Source organism: Excalfactoria chinensis, chromosome 17, assembly GCF_039878825.1.
Source record: "Excalfactoria chinensis isolate bCotChi1 chromosome 17, bCotChi1.hap2, whole genome shotgun sequence".
Lineage (NCBI taxonomy): Eukaryota > Metazoa > Chordata > Aves > Galliformes > Phasianidae > Excalfactoria > Excalfactoria chinensis.
The window spans coordinates 6,264,794-6,288,154 of NC_092841.1; the positions used below are offsets into that span (position 1 = coordinate 6,264,794).

Sequence of the window (23,361 nt, forward strand, 5' to 3'; positions counted from 1 at the left end):
GCCAAGATAAGGAGTATGAGGGTACCTTTGGTGTTACTTGTTTGCTGATATCACAGTAGCTCCACAGTTGCTACAACTGCCACTGTGAAGACCTAACTTTGATTTTCTCTGTTTAATAGATAGCTTTACTGGGAAAAAAAAAAAAACAATGATATGCGTATGAATACCTGGCTTGCTGGATGGCTTCCTGGCTTCAGACTTCAGCTTGGATGCTAGAAGGAACCTTCTGAACCACTCCTCCTTCTCCCTGCCTGTCCTTCCAAAGAGATAAAGCACCTGATCCTTTTGGCTGGTGTACTTGGCTCCATCCTGAGCTTTCTTGGACTCCTCATTGTTCAAGTCCGCTTTCTCAGAAGACTTTTCCTCTGCATTCTCTTTATCAGTTTGGGCTTTAGCCATGAAGTCATCCTGCCTAGCAAGTTCAATGCAAATAGGGTACTTCTTATTCCAAATTCGTTTTCGTGCCAGACTTTTGGGAACCAGGGAAATCTGAAGAACAAACGAGAGAGTGAAGTTCAATTATTTTGTGGCTTTATCTTTTACGTTTCAGAAAGTCACGTGTATAACATAAGAACGTGACACAGACCGATCCTACATCAGACCTCCTGGGTTTAACTGACTCTTCATCAGTGGCTGTTTGCCATCCAATTCACCAGGTCTGTGGTAAGTCACAGCATTCAGAATTAGAAGCTTTGATTTTCTGAATGGGAGGCAGGGAATGAAGGTTTTCTTCAGTGTCCTCTTGGTCCTTCCCTCCCTCCAACTCCTACAACCCCTCTGAAGCATGTTTTCCTCCTAATCTGTACTGTCAAGTTCCAATACTCGTGTAACATCTTATTTTAATAATGAGGTATTGATACATTACTTAATATAATGCTCATGAAATCAACTTTACATAGCAGCTCCTCACATATGCGAGGAAGGCAAACAACTTGTAGGAAAACTATCCAAGCATTATCCTTGACACACACTCCCGGCTGCAAAACCCTCATTCAACCAAAGTGAAATGCAAATTCTGTCGGAACTGCCTTGAGACAGAGACAACAACCAAGGACTATGCATCCCACTGTAAGCTTCACAACAGTCAACAAGAAATGTAACACATAAGGAACGATTCCCTAACCGGCCAGGTGTTACCTTTTTCAAACTGACAAAGGACAAATCACGCCTTTCATTTACAGTGTAATATGAATTTCTTCTTTCCAAATCCTCCCCAGTCTTTTGCAAGTTTGTGTAATGTACATGTAACCAGAGTAATGAAAAAAGTGAAGTTTCAAAGTACTCTGTTAAAACCAGATATAAGGAAGGCACGCTCACCTTGCTCTCTGTAAGTTCATAGATTTTCTGGCTGACGTATGTGACTTCAGGCTTCGGCTCATTGTACACAGCTCTTCTAGAAATATTTTTATTAGGTTTTGAAAGCCTTAAGGTGCTTCCTTCAAGTCGCACGTAGACAGAATGAGTCAATGTAGCATGGTATGTTTCTGGATCATAATTATAGATTTCATTCATCCATCCCTAGAGAAGAAAATAATCGTTAGCAGGCTTTTAAGCTGCCAGAAAGCCAAATAAAAAGTTAAAAAAAAAAAAAAAGTTAATATTTTTAAGTAATTATCCAAGCTTTTATCAAGCTCGTGTCACCACACAAATACAAAGCAGTGAATGCACAGTGAGGTAGCACTCAGCTGACAAGGCATGAGATGAGGACTACATCCCAAGCAAACAATCTAGTTTTCCATGTAAGTCATTTTGTGTGAGCAGCTCCTCATCTCAGGGAGCAGCTCTCACCCCATCCCACTGCACTGCAGACACAGGCTGGCTGGGAAGGCCACGAGCCAGCCAGGAAGGACATGTGCAGAGCAGCCTGTCTGCTTGCACAAAGCTCTGACACGTTAATTGCCAACAATGAGGGCAGAGCAAACAGTCTGCTTATAGACAGCACTGATGCTGTAATCACCCATAGTCCAGGACCATGATGGAATTTGTTTAATGCACCACCACTGATTTACATCATGGAACATGCTGTGCAACTGCACGGTTGCGGCACAAGTCAGACGTGGGGATTAAATTTCAGTTATTCCTCTGCAGTGAGGAAAACAGAAAGCTACAGCAAACAGAACAGCCATGGCTGTAACCAGGCTGCAGGTACTGATTCTAACCACAGAGGTGACGTCACTCTGCTCTAACATCTGCTTACAGAAAACACAGGATGACAAGCGAGGCAGGACCAGCCAGAACACTCATTCACAGCAGACAAATTTTCCTTCTCTTCGCCTGCCAGACAGCATGCCTGGATAACGACCTGCACATCAACACCTTAATTTTGCAGATATTCATTAGTGTCCATAGACAGAGGAAGAAAGGCTTCCAGGGCGGTTCTCTGGAGCACAAAGAGAAGCGGCAGCTTTATGGGTACCTGGGGAGTACTGCAGGGCCAGGAGCTGAACCAGATGCTTCAAAACCACGCATAAGTTCTCGCTATGTGTAAAACATCCCAGATCTTACTGCAACATTTTAACTTCTTGAATAAGTGTCCACCCACACACTGAAGCGTAAGGTTTATTTTAATGCTCATTTGCACCAGCACCATACAGGGAGCACACCCTTTCTCAGATGCCATAGTAACAGTGGCATCTATTTTTTGCTTACTCTGACATCTAGTTCTATTTTCACCATAAATCCTAAAAAAAAGAAACCCACCTGGATCAATTAGCGCCCCTTTTATGTTCAGGAAAGGTAAAGTCATTCATCTGCACAGATGGCCCCGTTATTAACTGAAATAACGATGCATGCTCTCTGAGGCAGCTTTGTGTGCAGCTGTTTGCTTACACAGGGTTATATTCAACTGCTGCATATGGAATACAATGCACAAGGAGGAGCTCTCCATAAACCATCAGGGTCCTGCACAGCAGGGTTGGTGTTTGTTTGAGCATATCCTATTTGCTATAATATCTTGACTATTAAGCCAAGACATCTTTGAGCAGACAGCAATTAATTTGCAACCAGGAACTCCAGCTGGACTTACTGAAGCACAAGGACATAAGTGACTTGCCTTGAGCCACTACGCTCCATCCATCCATCCTCGGTGCAAAACCAAGATATCCATATGGCTCTCAAGGTCCTGGACAGGCTTCCACCTGCCCCCAGATCAGGTCTCTGGGCTATTTCTAGCTCAGACAACAAGGTCTGGAGGCTTGAAGCCAGGTAAACATGCAGACAAAAGTTTGCTTTTAAGCTTATCATCCTGTCCTGCAGTGAAGCTCCACTGAAAAGCAAGCAAACCTGCACCAACAGGAAGGAATGTATGGAAAGGGGCTCTTTTCACTAAGCTTAGCCACAGAGGCTGGTTTTATAACAATCATAAGCTACAGCTTGTCAGTAAGAGTGGGCTGGAAACCTGCAATGAATGCAAGGTTCCCAATAAGCAAGGAGGGAGTACATTCGAAGTTTCTCTAACATCCCACATGAGGCAGAACCAGCTGCAGTGTTCTGACAGCAGCACTCAGCTCAGTGAGGAGGTGCAGCAATGAACAACCTCTGTACACACACCACAGGCATAAACCTTGTGGCGCTTCCTCAGCAGATACACAACCATTATCTAAGACCCTACTGGTCCCATTTGAATGGCTAGTAGCAAAGGGGACTGCATTAAGCCACTATGTCACCCACTGCACCAGCACCTGTCCTACCAGCCCTTCCCTGTTCCCAAACATGAATTTTGAGTTTCCTTACTTCTAAGGATGCATTCTTGCCTTCTTCCACTGACATTTCACGTTATTTTGCAACACAGAGCACACAGCTCAGAGTGGAATGCTAATAATTGCCCATTTATGACTTTTCACACTGTTAATGAATGTGAAAACATGTGGCTGGTGCAGAAATATTTTTCCCCTCTATCCAACAGTGTTAAGAGATGGGACGATACCATCTGCCCTCTCATTTTCAGCATTTTTCACTGTTACACAGTAAACCACATTTTTCAGTTTCTCCAAAAAGCCCCAATTCACTCCAAATCCCCACATTCTAAGGGCAATTCCAGCAGAGAGGCCTTAACATCTCTTTGCAAAAAGAAACTGAAACAAAAGATTCACAACCAAAGGAAGTGACTTCTCAGTGCATCTAAACAGAGAAGCTGCATTCCTGTAATGTACCAGCAACAGCTAAGTTCTGTCAAACTACTGAAGCAACAATGGATTTCCTTGTGCAGGAGAGGAGAGGCTGTAGGACGGCTTTTTCCATACCAGTGAAGTTGTTGAAATGAGAGCTCTGGTAATGCAGGGAGGACAATGAGCACAGTCACGCGCCGCTCTGCAGCTGCTCGCCATTTGCACTGATCCTGTGATCTCCAGTTCTGAAGGTCAGCAGCTGCCTGGAACTCACAGCTGAAAATGGGAGAAAGTGCCTCCCAATCAGCACAGTACCTAACCTGACAAAAGCATGTGGTCAGAGCAGCGGGAGGCACTGCCTTTATGGCAAAGGACACAGGTGTTCTTTCAAACACAGACACTACCAGGATCTGGCCCAGCAGCAAGACCAATCCTGGCTTCTCCAGCGCACACCTCACCCGGCACAGCAGCACTAATGCTACAGCAGCACTACTGCTACACCAGCCCTCAGTGGGGAATAATTACATACAGATCGTTATTTCTGCAGTTCCAAAGGCATTAATAAAATATCAGCAAGCCAACTTCACAATAGGAGCCCAACCCTGGATCACAACTGCCCCCAAGTTTGGCGAAATCAGCAGGTCGATCAGCAGTCATTCTCATTAAGCACTACAGCTAAAAGCTCCAGCACTCACACTGTAACGTTTCTGCAGACAGTTGATCACTCACTGCATTGCTGTCTGTCTTGTGACCACTATTTTGCAGTACTACAGCAGTAACACTTTGTAGTACTACATTGATACATGAAAAAATACAGCACAGGTTTTTGAGCTTTTATTGACATGGACTCTATGAGGAACAAGCCAAACCAAAGCAAGGCCCAAGGAGGGCAGAAGTAATCATCACCTGCACTGAAAACATACATGCCATCAGAGGCAAATCCTTCTCCCATTTGGCAGAGGATCAGAACTGCCCAGTATTGTTTTGACAGAGGCAAATATAAGATATTTGTACAAGGGAGGAATAGCGTGCAACCTGCTAAATCATATTATAATGTTTCAGTACAAGTATGAGCTGCATTTTCAACTCATGAAGGATTAAAAAGCGCTTTTATAGGTTTTTACATATTAAAGACAACTACCATGTCTGTTAACGAGCACGAGTAGTACTCATTAGTTCATACACAACATTAATCTACATTCATAGATCCCTCTGCACAGTGCATTTCTTGCTTACAACTACCCTCTTAAAATAGACCTGAATAGAAGCAGCAAAATGTATTCAAGGTTCCAGACTAACAACTAACACCTCCAAGAGCCACTTTAACAGCAGCCAACAACAATTACCAGGATCTTTACTGACTTTCACGTATCAAGGCAAACTCACATGCAAGATCTCAGCACTCAATTAACAAAGGACCAAACTGAAAGCCTGTCAAGATCACACTGGGTATACACAAGTAAGCGGTGTTTATACGCAAGGGGCAGGTGGATTCAGTCTGCATTCACAGTAACCAATTAAAGACGGCAACTCGCATCATTCAAGACAAATAAGGAATATCAAGATAGGTGGGCATGCAATTTCTGCCAGCAAAAATTGGCTTTTACAACTCCATTCCTAACTGTTCCATTACCTAATCCTTAAGGACATTGGATCCACATATATTCTAGAATACTAACCCATTACAGTATCCAGCCCTCAAAGCCAGCTGACCCTATGAAAACACTACAAATACAAATGGTGATAATTCTGATCACTTACAACTTCAGAATAACCACTTTACTGCTCTGACTCAAAATAACACATACAGATAAAACACCACGAGCTCACCTTCAGTATTTCAGGTTCTTTGATGTCTAGAGCTCCTGTATTCCACTGCTTTTTCATACTTTCACGAAATCTGAGATATTCACGAGTACGTGGAGTTAGCAGCCAAATCACACAGACAGCTGTCATAAATCCAAGGGCCATTCCAAATAGGAGTCCACTTAAGTAGCCAGGGAGAGGAATAATAAAGTAAGCATAGACTAACAGTGTTAAGAAGTATAAAGTTTTCACTGGTATTTTAGGCTGTTGCACATACAGATTACTTTCCTCTTCACTGCTGAGCATAACAGCATTGTCATCAGTCACCTCGAGATCGAGCAAAGTTTCAGAACCTTTTTCAGTTTTGTTTTCATCCTCTATCAAGGAAAAGTCCTCAGAATAAAGTTCACAGAACTCCTCATCCTCTCTGCTTGCCAGGGCAGACAGTGAACATTTTTCAAGTACGAGTGAAGTTTTTAAACTCACATCCTTTGTACTTGCAGACTGAGAGCTTTTGGTCTCTGTCTCTTTTGCATGTTCCTCAGCTGTTTTTGACTGATCGTTCTTACTCACGTTAGAGTCACTTCCATACAAATCCCCTTCAGAATCGCATTCCTCTTCCTTAATGCTGTAGTTGTTATTGCTTTCCAAATGGCCATTCAAACTGGAAAGGTTTGAGAGTTCTGAAGCACTTGAAGATAAGGCTTTGGGCCTGTGGCTACTACTTTCATCACCCATTATTTTACTGAGCAGCTGAAAAGGCTCATAGATTACTTCAGAAAGGCGTCTTTTAGTATCTTCAATTTTAGCCTCCATTTCAGGTACTTTAAAAAAGGAACGAGTGTCGGAGGGAGATGTTAATGGAGATGAGGGGGCAGTTTTGGAATCACCACCTGTAGCTCGAGGCTGCGTGAACTGTTTGAACAGATGCAAGTTCAGTTTTGAGTCCGGTGGTCTGTATGACACAGCTTCAGATTCTTGTTTAGAAGTGTCTGTAGACAGAGATTTCACTAAGGTTTTCATTAACTGTCTATGTCTCATCGGTGGGGTTGGCTCTTTTGGTTCCACATCTGTTGAAAGGGACTTGACTAAACCCTTAAAAGGCTTGGAACTAGAAACGGTGGATGATGCACTAGAGCAGACAACTGATCTGGAAGGAGATGAAGATGGGGAAGACAAGTTGGCCTTCTGTTCCACAGGTGGTGACGCACCTGATAAGCTAAACGTATGACACGAGTGTGATGAGGGAGACAGGACTAGTGGCACTGCACTGAGTACTTGGGATGTGGAAGGAGAATCCAACAGCTTTACAGCATCTGCAGCTGGCAGAACTGCAGGTGATGAGGACAGCAGTGATGCAGAGTTGGCCATGTTAAGCGAGGTAGCTGGACCAGAAAAATCATGGCCGGTATGTTCAAAGCAGAGGTCTTCCTTGGCTTCAAGTGCTGTTACAATGCTTTGGTCATCTAGTTCCTCATCAAGAAATTCCTTAAACTCCTCTTCCTCCTCTTCTTCCTCCTTCCCAAATGCAGAGAAATGAATAGTGATGGTTTCTCGGGAGACAGATCGTTGGACCTGCACTTTTGGTGCTGACTGCTTGGAGGACATTTCACCAGTTTTCTCTGCATGGCTACTGTTCTGACTTGTCATTGCAGGTCCCAGAGATGCGTCAGAGTCTGTAAAGAAAACATAAAACCATGTTAAATGCAGTTCTTTACATCTTAAATAAAGTAAAGCTTGAAACTCAATGCAAGGACAGAAACACGGACAAGTGTTCAGGTAGTCTTTTCACACTTTTTTGTTCAGCTAAAAAGTATAACTGGATAGAACATAAAATTAAGTTATTTACTTAAAGTGTTCTAGGAGTAAATATCCTTCACAAATGCATTTGAGCAGAAACTTAGTACAGCAAGAAGAATTAGATCCAAACACCCCAGCAGCAAACGGTATCAGCCCTTCCCCACAGAGCACAGCTGCATTGCAGTGCAGTAGCTGAGGATGTGTTTTCCACCTGGATGACAACACACTGTCATCACATCACGATCCACCTTCTGACAAACAGAAACACCCAGAGAGAGACCAGGTGCTGTGCAGCCGACTCAGGCCATGACACCTTTTAGCAGTGCTGCTACACTAACATGAGCTCTTACTATGTAGGGGATGACTAATTGGGATGCCTATTAGTGAGGGAAGGTTTCTGTATTTGTCTCATATCTCCTGCTCTCACTGCACCTGTCACAGAAAGGACTCACCAGAATCAGCTTAGACAATTCCCATTCAAAGACAGGAAGAGGAAAGTCAGATTTTACTTTGAGACCTTGAGACTGGAAGGGTGGGGAAAATGCCGATAGAGATATCCAAGCAGTCACACCTGTTTACCTTAACTACTTGTACCTTCACCATTGTGCACAACATCCAGAACATGTTGTCTATGTCCATCCTGCTCTCTTAGCAAAGATATCAACTATTTGTAAAGCAGAAGCAATTCGGCCAAAGACAAACAATTAGAGGCTACAGCTTTTCCAGTAAACCACAGAAAAGCTCAACCCACAGTGCAGGGAGACCTCAAAAGGAATTAAGTTATTGCAATAATTTTGCTAGTATGTGACTTCTGGCTGTGGTAGTGGAAATTTATTTTACAATTCTTTTGAGTAATCTTAACTCTATTACTAGTGGGCAATGCTAAGTTCTGACCTACGATACACATCTCTGGTTGTGATCGCAGCTATGGTGAGTCACTCATACATGCATGAGAAGTGGGATAAGGCTCACAAAGCAGATGACTTTCAAGAGATAACTAAAGCTTTGGACCTCCACTGCTATTACCAGCAATCAGGAGATCACAGAATATACATATATATATACAAAAGACAGAGATATTGTACAAAGCTGTTCAGAATAAGTCTTACTTCTGTCCTGTCTGCAAACTAGGGAGCAATCAGGTGCACCTGGGCTGTTTAACTGAGCATTTACACCCTCTCCCATCATTCACAAAGCACAGCTGAATGCGTTTCATCATGCAAACCAAACTGTGATGCACTTCTAAGCTAGCAATAACAACACTGTAAACAATTCATGTGTACAAATGTCTTCTGCTAATTATACATTTGGCCTTCAATTGCACAGTGAGGATTCTACAGGCTACACTGAGCTCCTCAACTGATAAGGGCAGTTACCTGCTTGTTGCATCCACCTGGAAAGAAACAGGCAGAGCACAGAAGAGTCATGCAAAGCTAAACAAGGAAGGTAGGAATGATTCAGAACCCACATTCTTACCTTAAAGAAGAACCACTGGTCAGCAATTAAGTCAAGGGGGAAAGTCTGACACGGGGGAAGAACAACACGAGTTCAGCCCCAACCAGCAAACACGCCACAGCTCACTGATTTGGGCCAGTTTCAGTACTGCACATTTAGATCTAGCTTGAGGGTGGGAGCATATTATTATAGATCTACTCTTAGCAACCCCCTGTAAACACAGAAACAAACAACCAATGCCTTTATACACTCTTTGGAAGGCAACTGGGCCCTTCTGCCTTTCAAGCACCCTCCAAATCACTGGGGGTCATTTCAGAAACCGAACAATGGCATTATTGGTAACCAAATCTCTCCCTGACCTAATTAAACTTGACTATTTCACATCTAAGACAAAGACAATTTATACACATTAATATATACTAGGAAAGAAAATCAAATTAAACCCAAACAAAAACTTCCAAAAGGATTCACCGCCACTCAAACCTTTTATATTACGAGAAGCATCAGGATCGTTTCACAACTGCACCAAAATTCCTCACAGTTTCACTCAAACTGAGAACCCTTAGCCTAGAATTTTGAAGTTTTATCATTGTAAATCCACAGCTACAAAAAACCTCAATATTTGGTTCTCTTCCAGGCCTTGAGAATAGGCTGAGATTGTCCCCTGTTTGTATAAGCTCTCAGAACTCATGAGTTCAAGTCAGTCATATATTTACACTAGTGAAAGGAAACCTTCTGTTATGAGCATTGATACTTAAAAGGCGCTGCATTGCCTACTTTACACAGCTCCACTGTCAACTTTATAGACAAAACAAAGCAGTTTCACACTAACAATTCAGAAAGAGATTTAAACCAATGCGCAAAGCAACAAAGTTGGAGCCAACTTAGAGGAACAGATCAAAGTTGCGTGCCCCATGCTTACTTTATCCACCTCACACACAGCTCAATTAAGCCACAATTTATTAACTAAGGAAGGAAAATTCAGTAGAACAATTCAGAGCTTTTCGTAACCATTCAGTTGGACAAACATTGCAAGTTGGGTAACTGAGTTCACACATATTGCAACAGGCCAACGATGCAGTCACGCTGCTATGACTTAATGCAACATCTGCGCCAAGGGAAAGGGCATCTCCCCTCAGAAATACCCTTGGAAAATTCTGTAGCAAGGTTGATGAACTTGGCAGGGTATCTTCAGGCCTCACTGATGTTAAACATAGATCAGAAAAAAGTGCTTTACATAAAACATGAATTTCTTCCTTGCTGAGTGAAGAAAAGGCCCTACAGGTTATTAAAAAGCATTTTAATTTTCCCCCTTTATCTATCAATTGCATCAGAAGAACAAGCCCTAACTGCTATTGAGGAAGCCACCAATTTGATTACTTACAATGCCACACTTGGACTACATGCAGATTGCCATCACTATTCAAATGGAAAGACTGATTACATCTCTGCTCTCACCTACACCCCTCTATGACATGGCTTTGTAAAGAGGCAAACCTCTTGGCAAGCTTCTGTCTCCCAGGCTGGGGAAAAAGCAGTAGTTCTTTAGGGGATCTATTTTTTTTTCTCTTGGGCTATTCGACAGTCATTTCCAAGTGTCAAACTGAAGTCGGATAAATGATTCATACCATAAATCTACCCTCCGTTTGGGTGGGAAGGAGAAGTAATGTGTTTGAGACAGCTACTCCACGTGGCAGAATTGCTACAGAAGATCTTTCTTACATTAACACAGACAGGATGTTTCTAATGTCAATATCTTTTTTCCAACACTGAGATATGGGAGGACTGTCGCTATTTTTCAATGCTCATTTAAAATAAGTAACAGAAAACTCAAAGCATGACATAAAATTCCTCCTGTTAGCTAGAAGTCTCATTTCAAGTACTTCAAAACACAGCGTGAGTATTAGCGATCCTATCGGTTACAGGCTTCATTTTGGCACTTGGCCGCAGTGGCAGTCTAGGAAGCCAATTCCAGTGTATTTAGTCCACAGTGATCTCAATGAAGCAGAGACCACGGCTCACGGAACATCATCTGCCATATAAATTTCATCTCATCTAACACATTTATACCCTAAGAGACAAAAGAAGATACAAAACTCAATTTCAACATCCTGTCTTATCACTCACCATTCAGATCTCTCCTAGAATCTCTGAGTTAATGTATTCCATGGCTAACACCTACTACTCCTTTAACATCCTCAAGTCATTACTTTTACATGAGTACATAAAAGCTGTTGGTAATTAGCATCACACCATCACCCTGTGGAACGTGCGTGTCAGAGATCCAGCTGCCTGAAGTTAATACACTTTGAAGCTTGCTTTCCAACATGAGAAAGAAGAATGTTTTGCTTCACCTTTCAAGCCAAATGCAACTGAATTTGAGGTGCAAAACAGAGAAAAATGATTTAACATTAGCTAAGTGGGTCTATTCTATCATAGCATTTTCTCCAAAGACTTCAGAAAGGTCAGCTACCACCTCAGCTTCTCTGCCTCCTCCAATAAGATTACTTACTATTCTTTCCCACTCTCCTCCCGTAACACATCGCTTGCATCGAGAACTTCATAAACCTGCACCAGAGTTTAACTTGGACAAACAGAAGAGGAAGCAGTTAGAAGCTGCCCAACAGTCCAGAAAAGACTAACTTCTGCCCTGCTAAATGCCATCCTCAAGTCTGAAGTGAAACAGCATTTACAAGAAACAGAAAACGTGCCCCTGGTAGCAGCACAGTGTGTGCACATCCCTAGAGCTGGGTGCAGAGGGCTGCAGGCAGTGAGGACTTCAGCAGCACAACAGATGCGATGGCGTGCCTGGACAGCAGCTGTGTAATGTCACTCTAGACTGTAAATTCCCAGTTTGCACAAGGAGAACACATTCAACTTCCATCACATTAGTCTTTCTCCATTCACATGCTTTCCTCCTATTAACTATTTTATTCTTGTTTCCTTATCGTCTACAACTACTAACACCATGTAGCAGCTTTTCCATACAGAACTTCCTTATTTAGTGGGATTTAGAAATAAAGGCACTACCAACAGAGCAGACAGATAGATGGAAGATGAGCCTGTGGCACATCCCGCAGCCAGCTCTCCTTGCCCAGCACAGAAGCTGGGTCAGGCCCCATCTCCCAGAGCTGCAGCACCAGCAGCCAGCACACACCCTTCCATCACATGATAGCACAGGGAGCAAACCAGCCCACTGGTTCCCATGCAGTCCAGAGCACTAAACACAGAACTGCTGTATTTGCTCTCTCCTAAAAGGGAAGAGTGAAACAAATCCAAATTACTGGTACTGCAGAAGCTGCACATAGTTGGAATCATAAAACATCATACAGTCACCAAGGCTGGAAATACCAACGAGCTCATCCAGTCCAACCATCCGCCCATCAGCGGTAGTTCTCACTGAACCACGTTCCTCAAAGACACAAACATTCAAAAAGATCTGCACCTCAAAAACTTACATCTTAATAAGAGGGCAAACGGACGCAGCACTCACTGTCTCCTTATCTGACTGGAGAGAGAAAAATAAAAGAATCCACTCCTCATTAATCTGATGAAAGATTATCTAAAACCCCCTTGGATTAGTCCGCAGTTGAGAACGCTGCCCATATCACTGATTAAATTAAAGGTCGCCATAAAAAACTTTGGGGGAAACGACGCTGAGTGACTTACAGAAAAACAGGCGGCTCTGAATCCTCAAGTCCAGAAGGGTTTGCCAAGTGGAGTTACACTCATTCATTCAACCACCCAAACACGTAACAGCAAGAGAAACTGCACACAGGTAACAAGTGAGTGTTCAAGAGCTTCTCTACACTTACACTCCCCTCACTAACACACCAAAAAGTCTCACACCCCATATTATACCAAACCAAACAACTCATGTATCGTTAGGGTGCATCTCAAAAGATCTATGGTGCAGCGTCTTCCTTTCTTCACTGCTTCTCTCTCCTCAAACGAAGTGCAGATGCCTTCAGGTGCCCAGGACCTGCACACCCCAGGCATGTTGCTATCCGAGGATTAGCTGCTCTCTGATCTTTCATTCCTCTACCTCTGGTGGAAGACAACAAATCCCCAGGCAGTTGGCAGAAAAAGTAAAGAAAACCAAGTAATCAATGTCAGACTTCGTACAGGAAGTTCCCATTTTGCACAGAAGGAAGATGGCATCTCCCTTAGAAATGCACAAGTAAAGAAGTATTCATATGCACTCTAATGGGAAAGTTCATCAACCTAAGGCAGTTAGGTATATGGCAAGCCACGGCTGCTAAAAGAGAAGGCTACTGAAAGAGGGGGTCCTGCTTACACAGGCCTCCTTCCCTCCAGCTCACCTACCCACAGGAAGCAAGAAGAGACTTTGATGAATGCAAAAAAATGCCTTCCAGATAGGGCAGAATTTCTCACAAGTCTGGAAATGGAATCCCCAGAGGGCTCCAAAGGAAAAGGTCACTAACAGCACGTCTTCACAGCCAGCCTTCTCAGAGACGAATTTTCAGACTTTGAGAAGCGACGGAACAAAAGGAATTCAACAGTAATTCAACCCAAAAGTCAGCATGTTCTGCAAGGTTTGTTTTCATTCTTAAATAGTTCTTCCTGCTTCAGGTACTTCAGCCAGGAGAGGCAGCCTTGCAAACAGCTCTGCTGCTGGGGGCGAGAAAAAAACCAATGAGGGTATTTACTGCAACTCATGCTGCCAGGAAACTATAAGGGCAAGCAGCACACATCAGTATCATGCGACCAAATAAAGCTCTGCATGATCTGATTTGGGAAGGAAATGGTTTGCAGACTACATTTCCAGACTTCTCCGAAGGACCTGTGCAGGTAATCACGTTATTTGGAGTTTTAAGATTGTAAGGGGAGAGAGAAAAAATGTTACCTCACTGAAGATTCGTGCTGATCCAGTGCTTCAAACTAGTGAGATCATAAATCTAGATGCTTCAAGGTGTAAACTAATTAATTGACAGAAGCTGGCAAGAATCTTCCCTGGACTTTGCTCTCTAGAGCATGAAGGAGATCGCTGCCAAAGCCAGGACAGCACAGGAAAAGCCACCAACTTGATCTGCATTCCTCTCCAAAACAGAGTAATAGTTAATGTATCAGCTTAATATATTAAGCTTTCCTCCCCAAAGCATGATTGGGGTAATTTGTGTTTCCAAAAGCTGCGATACATTTTAATTGCAGTATATTATAGGTCAATTACAGACTGCCTGAGTGTAACAGCTGCTCTACAGGCTTGATTCTTATTGAAATCAACTGAGTCAGAAAATGATGAGCACCTCCCACAAAATATTTTTTTTAATCTTAATTGCTAAGAAACTATGGCAGACAGATACATCAAAGAAAAACAACTTGGCAAGTTATCTGAATTAACAGGATCCTATTATAGAAAAGAAGACAAAGACTCTGCATCTGTCACAAGAAAAGAAATATCAGCCTGTTGTAAGGACAGACCAGTGCCTTAATGTACCTGAGAGCCCTTCTACTCGCACCCTGAAACAACAACACCATGACAAGATCCTCCCTACTCCATTTTTCTCTCTCAAAACGTAAGTACTGGCAGCACCCTTAGAAAGATGCTTTGTCACATGGAGTCTCAAAAGAAGTAAACAAAATGAGAGTGGGAGGAATGCAAACTGCTTTCTCCTTCCCCTTCAGCACAATGGGGCTACCTGGCCCTGAGCTTAGGGCAAAAATCAAAGCCTTCTAAAAGGTCTGAGTTAATTAACCACTTTCTCAAGTTTTCAGCACTTTGCAAAGTGTTTTCACTCCCCCTGGTGAAAAGTAGTTTTCAAAGATCAATAATGCAGGACGCAGCGCAGCCATTACTTGTCCCTTTCAGCAATTATTTGCTCCTACAGGGTATAATTCACCCATCTAGCACGCAGGCAGACATAGGGCTTTCCCACAGACAGGTTAACAGACAACATGTACACGAAATCATTCCTCCAGGCCTCTGTATGGCAGAGACACAGGCAGGAGCCCCAACCTGCTGCACATGGAGCTGCACACGGAGCTGCAGGTCCTGCTTCCCTATGTGGGAACAGAGGGAGCTGCCTCCAGGACCCCAGCTGACAAACCCAGCAGCTGCAAACAAGAGCAGACAGTCAGTGCCTCAGGGTCACATGCACGCGGATTCCATGGCTTCCTGCTGTATTAATACTGCAAGATTAAGAAAATAGCTGCTTTTTTGCCCGATAATTTTTAAGAATTCCAGCTCTACTTCAAATTCAACCAGTATTCATGCAGACTTGCTGCTTTTACTCTTCTTTGCACTTTCTTCAGTTAAAAGCACCACGATCATCCTTTTCTCAGCCTGCATTTGCTATCCAATAAATGCGTACTAGTTATGTTTATCTAACGATAAAGCTACCAATGACTACAACACATAAAAGCTTCTTCTATTGCAGAGATAATGTCTGTATCCTCAACTACTTGATAAAACAACTGCGAATCAATGCTCTCCCCTGTACACGGGCTACAGTTTATGTGCACATTCACAGAAAACGTGTCATTCAATTAGCTGCAAGGAAATTAATTTTAGGTCATCAATGTTAAGGTCTCGATTTGCTGGGAGATAAAAGAACAGAAAGCCACCAGATGGACTCAAAAGGGCAAAGGGAAATATCTGCCTTTGAGCCACATCCTGCTTTCTTCAATTACAGTGTTATGCAGGCAATTCTCAGACACAGGGCAACATTTTTACGTACACGTGTAACACACCTACCCCACGCCCTTTGGTTAGAGTCAATCAGCTGTAACAAACTCTAAATTGCATGCGTTAATAATTCAGTATGCATACATACTCACTTCCTCACACATCACCATACTGCAGGGGTGCAGTCATTTAAGAGAGGCTTTTAATTAGTGAGCAGTCATGGCAGGGAAGCCAAGCACAGGTGTCAGCTGTGCCAGTCTTCCAGGGTGAGGTGACAAGCAGCTGATGACTGGAGTAACCAGGGCTGCCTCTGCCATGCCATATATAGCTCAGACTTCACAGACTGGCCTGGGTGCTCTTTTGGGGAAACTGAAGAGCAGCGCAAGTGGAAACCCAGGCGTGCAATGGAAATCTTTTCACCTTGCATTCACCACCATGCAGTGAGATGAGCTCCTCTCCATTAAACAGCCTCACTGGTACATACACTGCTTGTGGCACCTGGATGCAAGAAGCAGATTTTAAATATATGTATACCCACACACACACAACACGAGAGTGAAGCAGTAAAACAAACCCACAGTGCTGTATTGCCATTTACTCATTTTTTATCATCTTAATTTTGAACTTTTCAGTTGGTAGAAAAAATTAAACATAGCTGGAATTTTACAAATCCGGCTACTAGAAATGGCACTGAAAAGTGATCCCAGCAGAAAGCACATGCTTATAATAGCTACCCAACACGCCAGAAAAGCTACCAACCCTTAAAGCTTCACAGTGAAAGAAACCAAGGTCAATGTCAGCAGATGTTTATGGCCTTAAATGTAACCCAGTCTCTTCTTACACCCTCAGAGTTCAGACGTGTTTCTAGCAGTGTTAGGCATGAATCTTCAGCTTGTCTGTAACCCCCAGGCAGTGTTACAGCACCCAGGAAAAGGAGGCCTGTTGTAACGGCAATGGTAACAGGAATTACAGAACAGGAGATGGTTGTTGTGTACAACTGCTCCTTTCTCCATTTACATCCTTTGCAAATCACACAAGTAATAAAATTAATAGTAGTAGCGTTATCGTTTTCCTAAAAGTGCAAGAGTTGCCATGCATTTGCTCAGAAGGATTATTAAAAGACCTGGCGAAGCCTTCATTAACCAGCACACTTTTAAGCTGACAGATCACCTCCTCTTCTTTCTTCACCCAGTTCATTTAATACTTCAAGCCACGTCACACAGGAAGATGCGTGAAAGCAATTTGACAACAAGCGCCACTGAGAAGGTCTCAGAACGATAAGCCTTATCAAACTTCACAGCATTTACAAACCAGAGCAGGAACACAACGGATCACTTCATTTACCACCAAAACACATTTACATGTGCATTCAGCCCCAAAAGTATTGGGACAGAATGTAAAATGAGTTGCATGATTTCCAGCTTCAACCAGAGGATTCTGCGAGCCAAACCCATCCAGCAGCTCCCACTGTCCGCGGTCAGTGCCACAAGTTAGGCACTAATTCACAACCAAACCACCACAGTGATGAGCACAACTACCTCCCTTCCTCTCACAGAAGCCTTACTCTTTGACTGTGTTTGGGCTCATAAAACGTTATTATTTCCTCTATCTCAAACTTGACTTACAATGGCACAAAATGATTTTTGCAGCTACTAAATTTCAGACCTTAACTTCATTTCAGCTCACAACAGGTTGTTTCAGTCTGCCATGATCTGCTTTGAAATGTCCAGTATCAAAGGTAGATCACAGCCTGCTTTGTGCCTGTATTTTTGCAGTCCTATTCTAGAACTGAAGTTAAACACAACACTTGGAATACAGAATAGCCTCAGAGCTCTCAGCCCTCTGCATAAGCTACTTAAACCCGATGTAGCAATTCTGAGGACTCGGACCTTTTAGAAGGATACCCTAAATCCTGAATAAGTTTTGATACTGTCATCTGAGACCCTTTTGTAAACTTGACCATCTCCTCACAGCTTCAGGGTAAGAACCCACCACCAACAGGATAAGTGGTCCAAGATAGTCAATACTTCCACCAGCATCAAGGGACACTCTTTTGCCACGTTCTTGTCATCCAACACCAGCGGGGTCAGAGGGCAGAATGGTTTATAAACCACAGGGCCACTGGGAAATGAATATTAAAACCCAGTTCATACAACAATTCATTTGTGCTACCCTCCTGGCCCTTATCAGAGAAGAGATTGCTCCCTGGGAGGCAGCCATTGCACCAGCTGAGTTCAGTCAAACTCAGGAAGAGATTGAAGTAGTTAGAAAGCACTAATAGTCAGAAAGGCACCTGGAAGATAAGCTATTTTGTGCACACAAGGCTGTGAGTAGGAGAATTAGACTAAAGGAACCAAATCTAATAAAAACCAATAGAGCTACTAAATTGCTCCCCATCAAATTCTTTTTCAAGTCTCCCCTTTGTCATAATGCCTTAAAGAAAAGCTTAATAGCTGTACCATTAATACACTAAAGATCACTGCCTGCCCATATTTTCTCACTATTGCCTTCATTTAGTCGCTGCTGCCTCTTGAAATACAAAGCACTTTAGAGAAGAAAGTACCTTTTTCAATCATTGTAGAGCACCTTGGAAAAAATGAAGTGTTTTATGAATAGGGCTCACTGACGCCATGTGCCACAGCAAAAGCAGGTTGGTGTTTTCTCCAGCAATGTAAGCGAAAGTTTAAAATACAGTCATCTTGCTTATAACCTGAAATATCCAAATGTGACAGAGCTGCTGCCCTACACTAAGCGTAGAAGTTACATTTATGCTTGTCACCTCTTTTCTACAGCACTTTTGTAATAGATTCACAAAATAATTTATGCTGAAATTGAACTCTGGAGTCAGCTTGGTCCAGCTCTCGCTCAATAAGGCCAACTTTGAGCCTTTAATCAAGGGGAGGACCCCAGGAAAAAGGTAAGTTGTATGGAATGTTGTAGGGCTGGCTTTGACCTTCAGAGTTGCTGGGTGTCAATGTGACGGAGAGTACATGAAAGTTCAGACAACTCTGTATAGAGCTTTTCTTTGAGCAGCTCTCTCACCACATCCCAGCACAAAGCCAGCGCTGCTTTACTTCACTCCCTCATTTTCCTCTTAAATGCTGTATTCTTCATCAGCCCTGACACGAAGCATCTCTGTCTCCATATTTCACTGTTTCAACATCCATCCCCTTGAAATCACAGGGCATTCTTTCTAGCATCCACTTTACATTACCTGGAGTAAGAAAAGTAATTGTTCATTCCCTTTATTGGCCACACATGGAATCCTTACACATTTCCAGAGTACATTTCTACTCCGAATGTATGACGGCCCTTCCAGTACCAACTATGTGCTCGTGAAGGCTCACTGCATTAACTCTTATCTTTATTTCGCTCATCTCTCAGCCTACACTGCACTCTCCTTTTCCAACATACACTGACGTTCAATTGATTCACTTTGGGCAGTAAGGATTTCCAGAACATAATACCTGTATTCAAGGATGTTTCAGAGCACACTGAATTAACACTACCACTTTCTGCAGATATCCGATATCAACATTTCTAGCTTGCCAACAGAAGAAAAATGCAGAGATTTTAAGCAACTTTTCCGAGCACGGGGGATATCAAACAGCAGAGTCCAATAAAAGACACCTTGGAGCACAGGATTAACTTTTTGTTCTTTTGCTCAAAAGACAAAGCTCCTTATTCACCCCTGCTCAGAAACACTGCCTCACACCTCAGCACCTACATGGAGAGTTAATAACGTGCCACACAAAGCAGGGCACTGCACTACATCAGCTTCAAAGGCCATAGCAATGGTAACCTCTCATATACTACAAATGAACCTGAGCCTTTAAAGCCAATTCTAACACTGAAAGTGTTAGTTTACTTTCTTTTGCTTAAGTTCTTTTCTCTTTGATTCAATTCAGAGAAAATTAAAGCAAGTACCCACTCACACTGCCTGTATTTTATTCAGATTATAAATATAGTTACTATAAATTCCAAATAAAGCCCTGAGATTGTGAACCTGCCTTGTTTCCCCGAGCTCTGCAGGCAAGAACATCTGGAAAGAGGAGTTCTGTGAAGACGGAGGAGTATGACAAAGCATCTTAACAGCATTCCGACTCGCTGTGATTTACCTCGCAGTTACAACGGGAGTTACAAAAGTTTCATTTCAGCCGCACTGAGATGACAGCTACTGCAGCAGCTCCTTAAGACATCTGCTAACAAACAGTACCACCAAAAAGTTGAGCACAGACATTAAGAAGGAACTTCAGCACACCATGAAATGACATTGAGCGGCAACAGACAGGGAAAATACAATTACGTTAACAATTAAAAGAGGCTCAGGAGCTGAAACGCTGACACACAGGACAAGAAGAAGGAAACATTTCGAGGTGACAGATAAACTCTCTCCCCTCGAGTTCCACCAGCAATACGCGTTACAGCCCGCTCTGCCTCCTGCTTTAAGGTATCGCTTCCACTCCAGCCCACGCTCTGTCACAACGCCGGCAGTACCTGCACCCCGCCGGCCCGCGCCCAACAACGGCACAAATAACAGCGGCTCGGCCCGCGCCCCCACCACAGCTCACCCGGAGGCACCGGGAGGCAGCGGCCCGAGCCCGGGGGGCCCAGCGGGACGGCCCCTCCCCGCCGCTTCGGCCCCGGCCCAGCTCCGCCCCGCCCCAGGCCCGGCCTTCCTCCGCCGCCGGACGCCCCTTCCCCTCGTCGCTCCGTGCCCGCACCCGTCGGACTCGCAGCCGAGCGCTGCGACGGCGCTTCTCGGCGGTGCGGAGCGGCGGAGGGGAGCGCGGCGCTGCGCGGAGTGGGCCGAGGCGGCGCGGCGAGGCCCGCTCTGCCCGCTTCTCTTACCCGCGGCTCATGGCACTGCCCGGCGCGGCCCCGGCGTCCCGCGGCCCGCGCCTCCAGCGCCGCGCCGGGCGGCAGCGAGGGGAGGAGAGACGGCGGAGCTGCCCGGCACCGCCAATCCGGGCCCCGCGGTGGGCCGGGCCTGCCGGAGCCGCCGCAGCGCCGGCCGGAGGGGCGGGGCGGGGCGCGGGGCCGCCGCGAGCGGGAGGGAGGCGGGGCGGGCAGAGGCCTGTCGGGGCGGCAGCGGGGCGGAGGTTTGGCTGGGCGAGGGGAGATCGGCCCGAGCTCGGGAGGGAGCCGCGTTGCCGAAGTTTGGGTCCGAAGGGAGCGGTGAGACGAGGAACGCCTCTCCCAAACGGGGAGCCGCGCAGAGCAGAACAGTGGATGGGCAACACGGGGAGCGGGGGATCGATTCCTCTGCCGCTCACTTGGAAAACGGCCGCGAAGAGCGAGCGCCGTGCCCGGCCAAGCCCGGGGCCGACACCCCCCCCACCCCGCCACTTCTGCATTAGGCCGAATGTAGTTGGGCTGTTTGTCTCAGCTGCCGGTGTGGGTTCTATGGGTACGTTTCAGCGCTGTAATCTCCGGCTGCATCACTGCATGGCAGCTGCTGCTGCCGGCGGGAAGTGTGTGTGTGAGCAGATAACACGAGGCTGTTCGGTATCAACCATGCAATGCTCAAAGTGTGTTATCCAAACAGCCGGCCTTTGCTCTGGGACACGCTGTGTCAGAGCACGTTTTATGCCCACTTAATATTTCCCGGTTTGCAGCAGACTGAGAAGAAGGTTAACTCCCTCTTTCAAAGGGGTTTCGTTCTCATAATGGTCTCATGCAATACAAGACCACAGCCCAACCGCTGCTCCTTCTACCCGCTATTATGCAGTCATGTTTTAAGTTAAAAATATAACATGTTTAAATACATGTAAAAATGTATGCAGTCATCTAGGATAGGTTTCTTTTTATAGCTCTTATAGTAAATAGGCAGACCTTTGAATCATTATACAGAGCTGGTTTTAACGTTCCCAAAGTCTGCAGATAAGATAACGGTTGTTTTCTCAATGGGAGGTTATCCCTGCGGGAACAGGGATATGGCTGAAACAGAGCAATGGCTGTGTTAAACTATGAGCAATTCACAAGAAGTCCAGAAGCTTTTTGTACATGCCCTGAAAGGCCTGACCTCAAGAGAAAAAGTTACACCTGAAGTTGAGCACTCGGCAGAGGTTTCTTCCATAGAGGGACAGAGCACAAGCAAAGGGAGAGCCGATGAGATAGGAGCTGTTACCTGCCTCACAGCTCCACGTCTCAGCTGGGAATCCTCTTCCGAGGGCACATCTCAGTCACACGGCAGAAGGAAGAGTCTCTGAGTTCACATCATTCCGTGTCATGAAAATAAATCCTTTTGTTGGATAATTCATTTTCCATCCATCCTACAAAAAGACGAGAGAATAAAGCCATGTCTATGTATTTTTAATATTTCCGTATCCCACATGTAAATATGCAGTCACTTTGAGAAACAACAGCCCTGCAGGCGCTAGAAATAGGCATCTCCAGTCAGGAGCTGCTCTTGAAAATAATGACTTTAATCTTTCAGAATATGTGAGGGAGACATCTGAATGCCTTTTAAAAGCAGTGTTTGAGCAGGGCTGTAAAGCAAGAAGTAATATTTCTCTCCCAGAGCTACTGCAGGATTCATTTCATTCCTCTGTAAAGTCCCCATCAGAATTTCACAGCTCAGGACAGTTTGAAGTTGATACTTTAGTGAGAACATTACAGGTTCTGCTTTGGGTTTGCAGGTTTCTGCAGCCCTGCTCACCATCCTGTGCTGCAGAACTTTAAAACAAATGAGGCGGCAGCCGTGCCTGCACACATGAATCGGGACAGTTTTGTATGCACGACAACAGCTTTACTGTTGTTTTGTTGGCTTCTCTGTGCAGCATCAAATGCAACGGAGAGAAGTTTCACACAAAAACAAGCAGTGCTGCTGTTCACTCGGTGCAAGGCCAAGGCTTCCTGCTGGCCCTCACCTGGGAAGGTGCACAGGCCTGTTGCACACCCCACTGTGGTGCCACCCATCTCTGGGGACGAGGTGAATCCATGAGCTACGACAAATAGCCGTGTGCACTCGAAAAGCCAAAGTCACATGAAGGTTGCAGGAGCTGGTATCTGGATTTCAGTGTACCTGGCAATTGCACAAAACTCTAAAAGGCTGAAATTTGATCTGCACATGATGGAGCAGTCAATAGCTCTCCCTCTGCAGAGACCTTTGTGAGTTAGGGTATGCTGGCTGAGTGCTGGAGCACTTCAGAGCACAACTGTAATAAAACACAAAGCTGGGGGGAGACACGGGGGATACAGTGTCAGTTCTGTACATTTTTCCTGCACAGGAATGAGCCAAAAGTCCTTGACAGGAACAGCAGATGATATCAACAATTTTCTCTTAATCAGAGAAAGCAAAGCACAAAATTAACAGCAAGCATCCTGACCTTTTGGCTCACCTATTTTAAATCCACAACTAAATTTAGTGCTCCTGATACAGAACAGCTGAAGTCACAGGTTTAAACCAGGCAAATACACAGCAACTTTTCCACATGCACGGCTTTAACACCAGCCAGCAGTGCCCTTCTGCTCTTGCCTGGACACAATCTCAGGTTCTACACCAGTGTGCTTAATAGGAATGGTTAATAGAGAGAAAAGATAGGG

At 44.5% G+C, this 23,361-nt stretch overlaps 1 protein-coding gene across 3 annotated transcripts in view; it reads right to left on the reverse strand.

Moving 5' to 3' along the window:
* TEX2 (testis expressed 2) overlaps positions 1–22,039 on the reverse strand; it is a 39,630-nt gene extending 17,591 nt beyond the window's left edge. The window contains exons 1-4 of one of the 3 annotated variants that reach the window (XM_072352005.1): positions 21,944–22,039; positions 5,937–7,588; positions 1,318–1,518; positions 168–489 (exon numbers count right to left, since the gene is read on the reverse strand). In XM_072352005.1, the coding sequence (XP_072208106.1) occupies positions 168–489; positions 1,318–1,518; positions 5,937–7,562 (2,149 nt within the window). In that variant the 5' untranslated portion in view covers positions 7,563–7,588; positions 21,944–22,039. Of the gene's footprint in view, positions 1–167; positions 490–1,317; positions 1,519–5,936; positions 7,589–20,394; positions 20,455–20,664; positions 20,800–21,943 lie in introns of those variants that run through there. The other 2 variants (XM_072352003.1, XM_072352004.1) reach the window with 2 other exon arrangements.
* Positions 22,040–23,361: the final 1,322 nt, after the last annotated feature.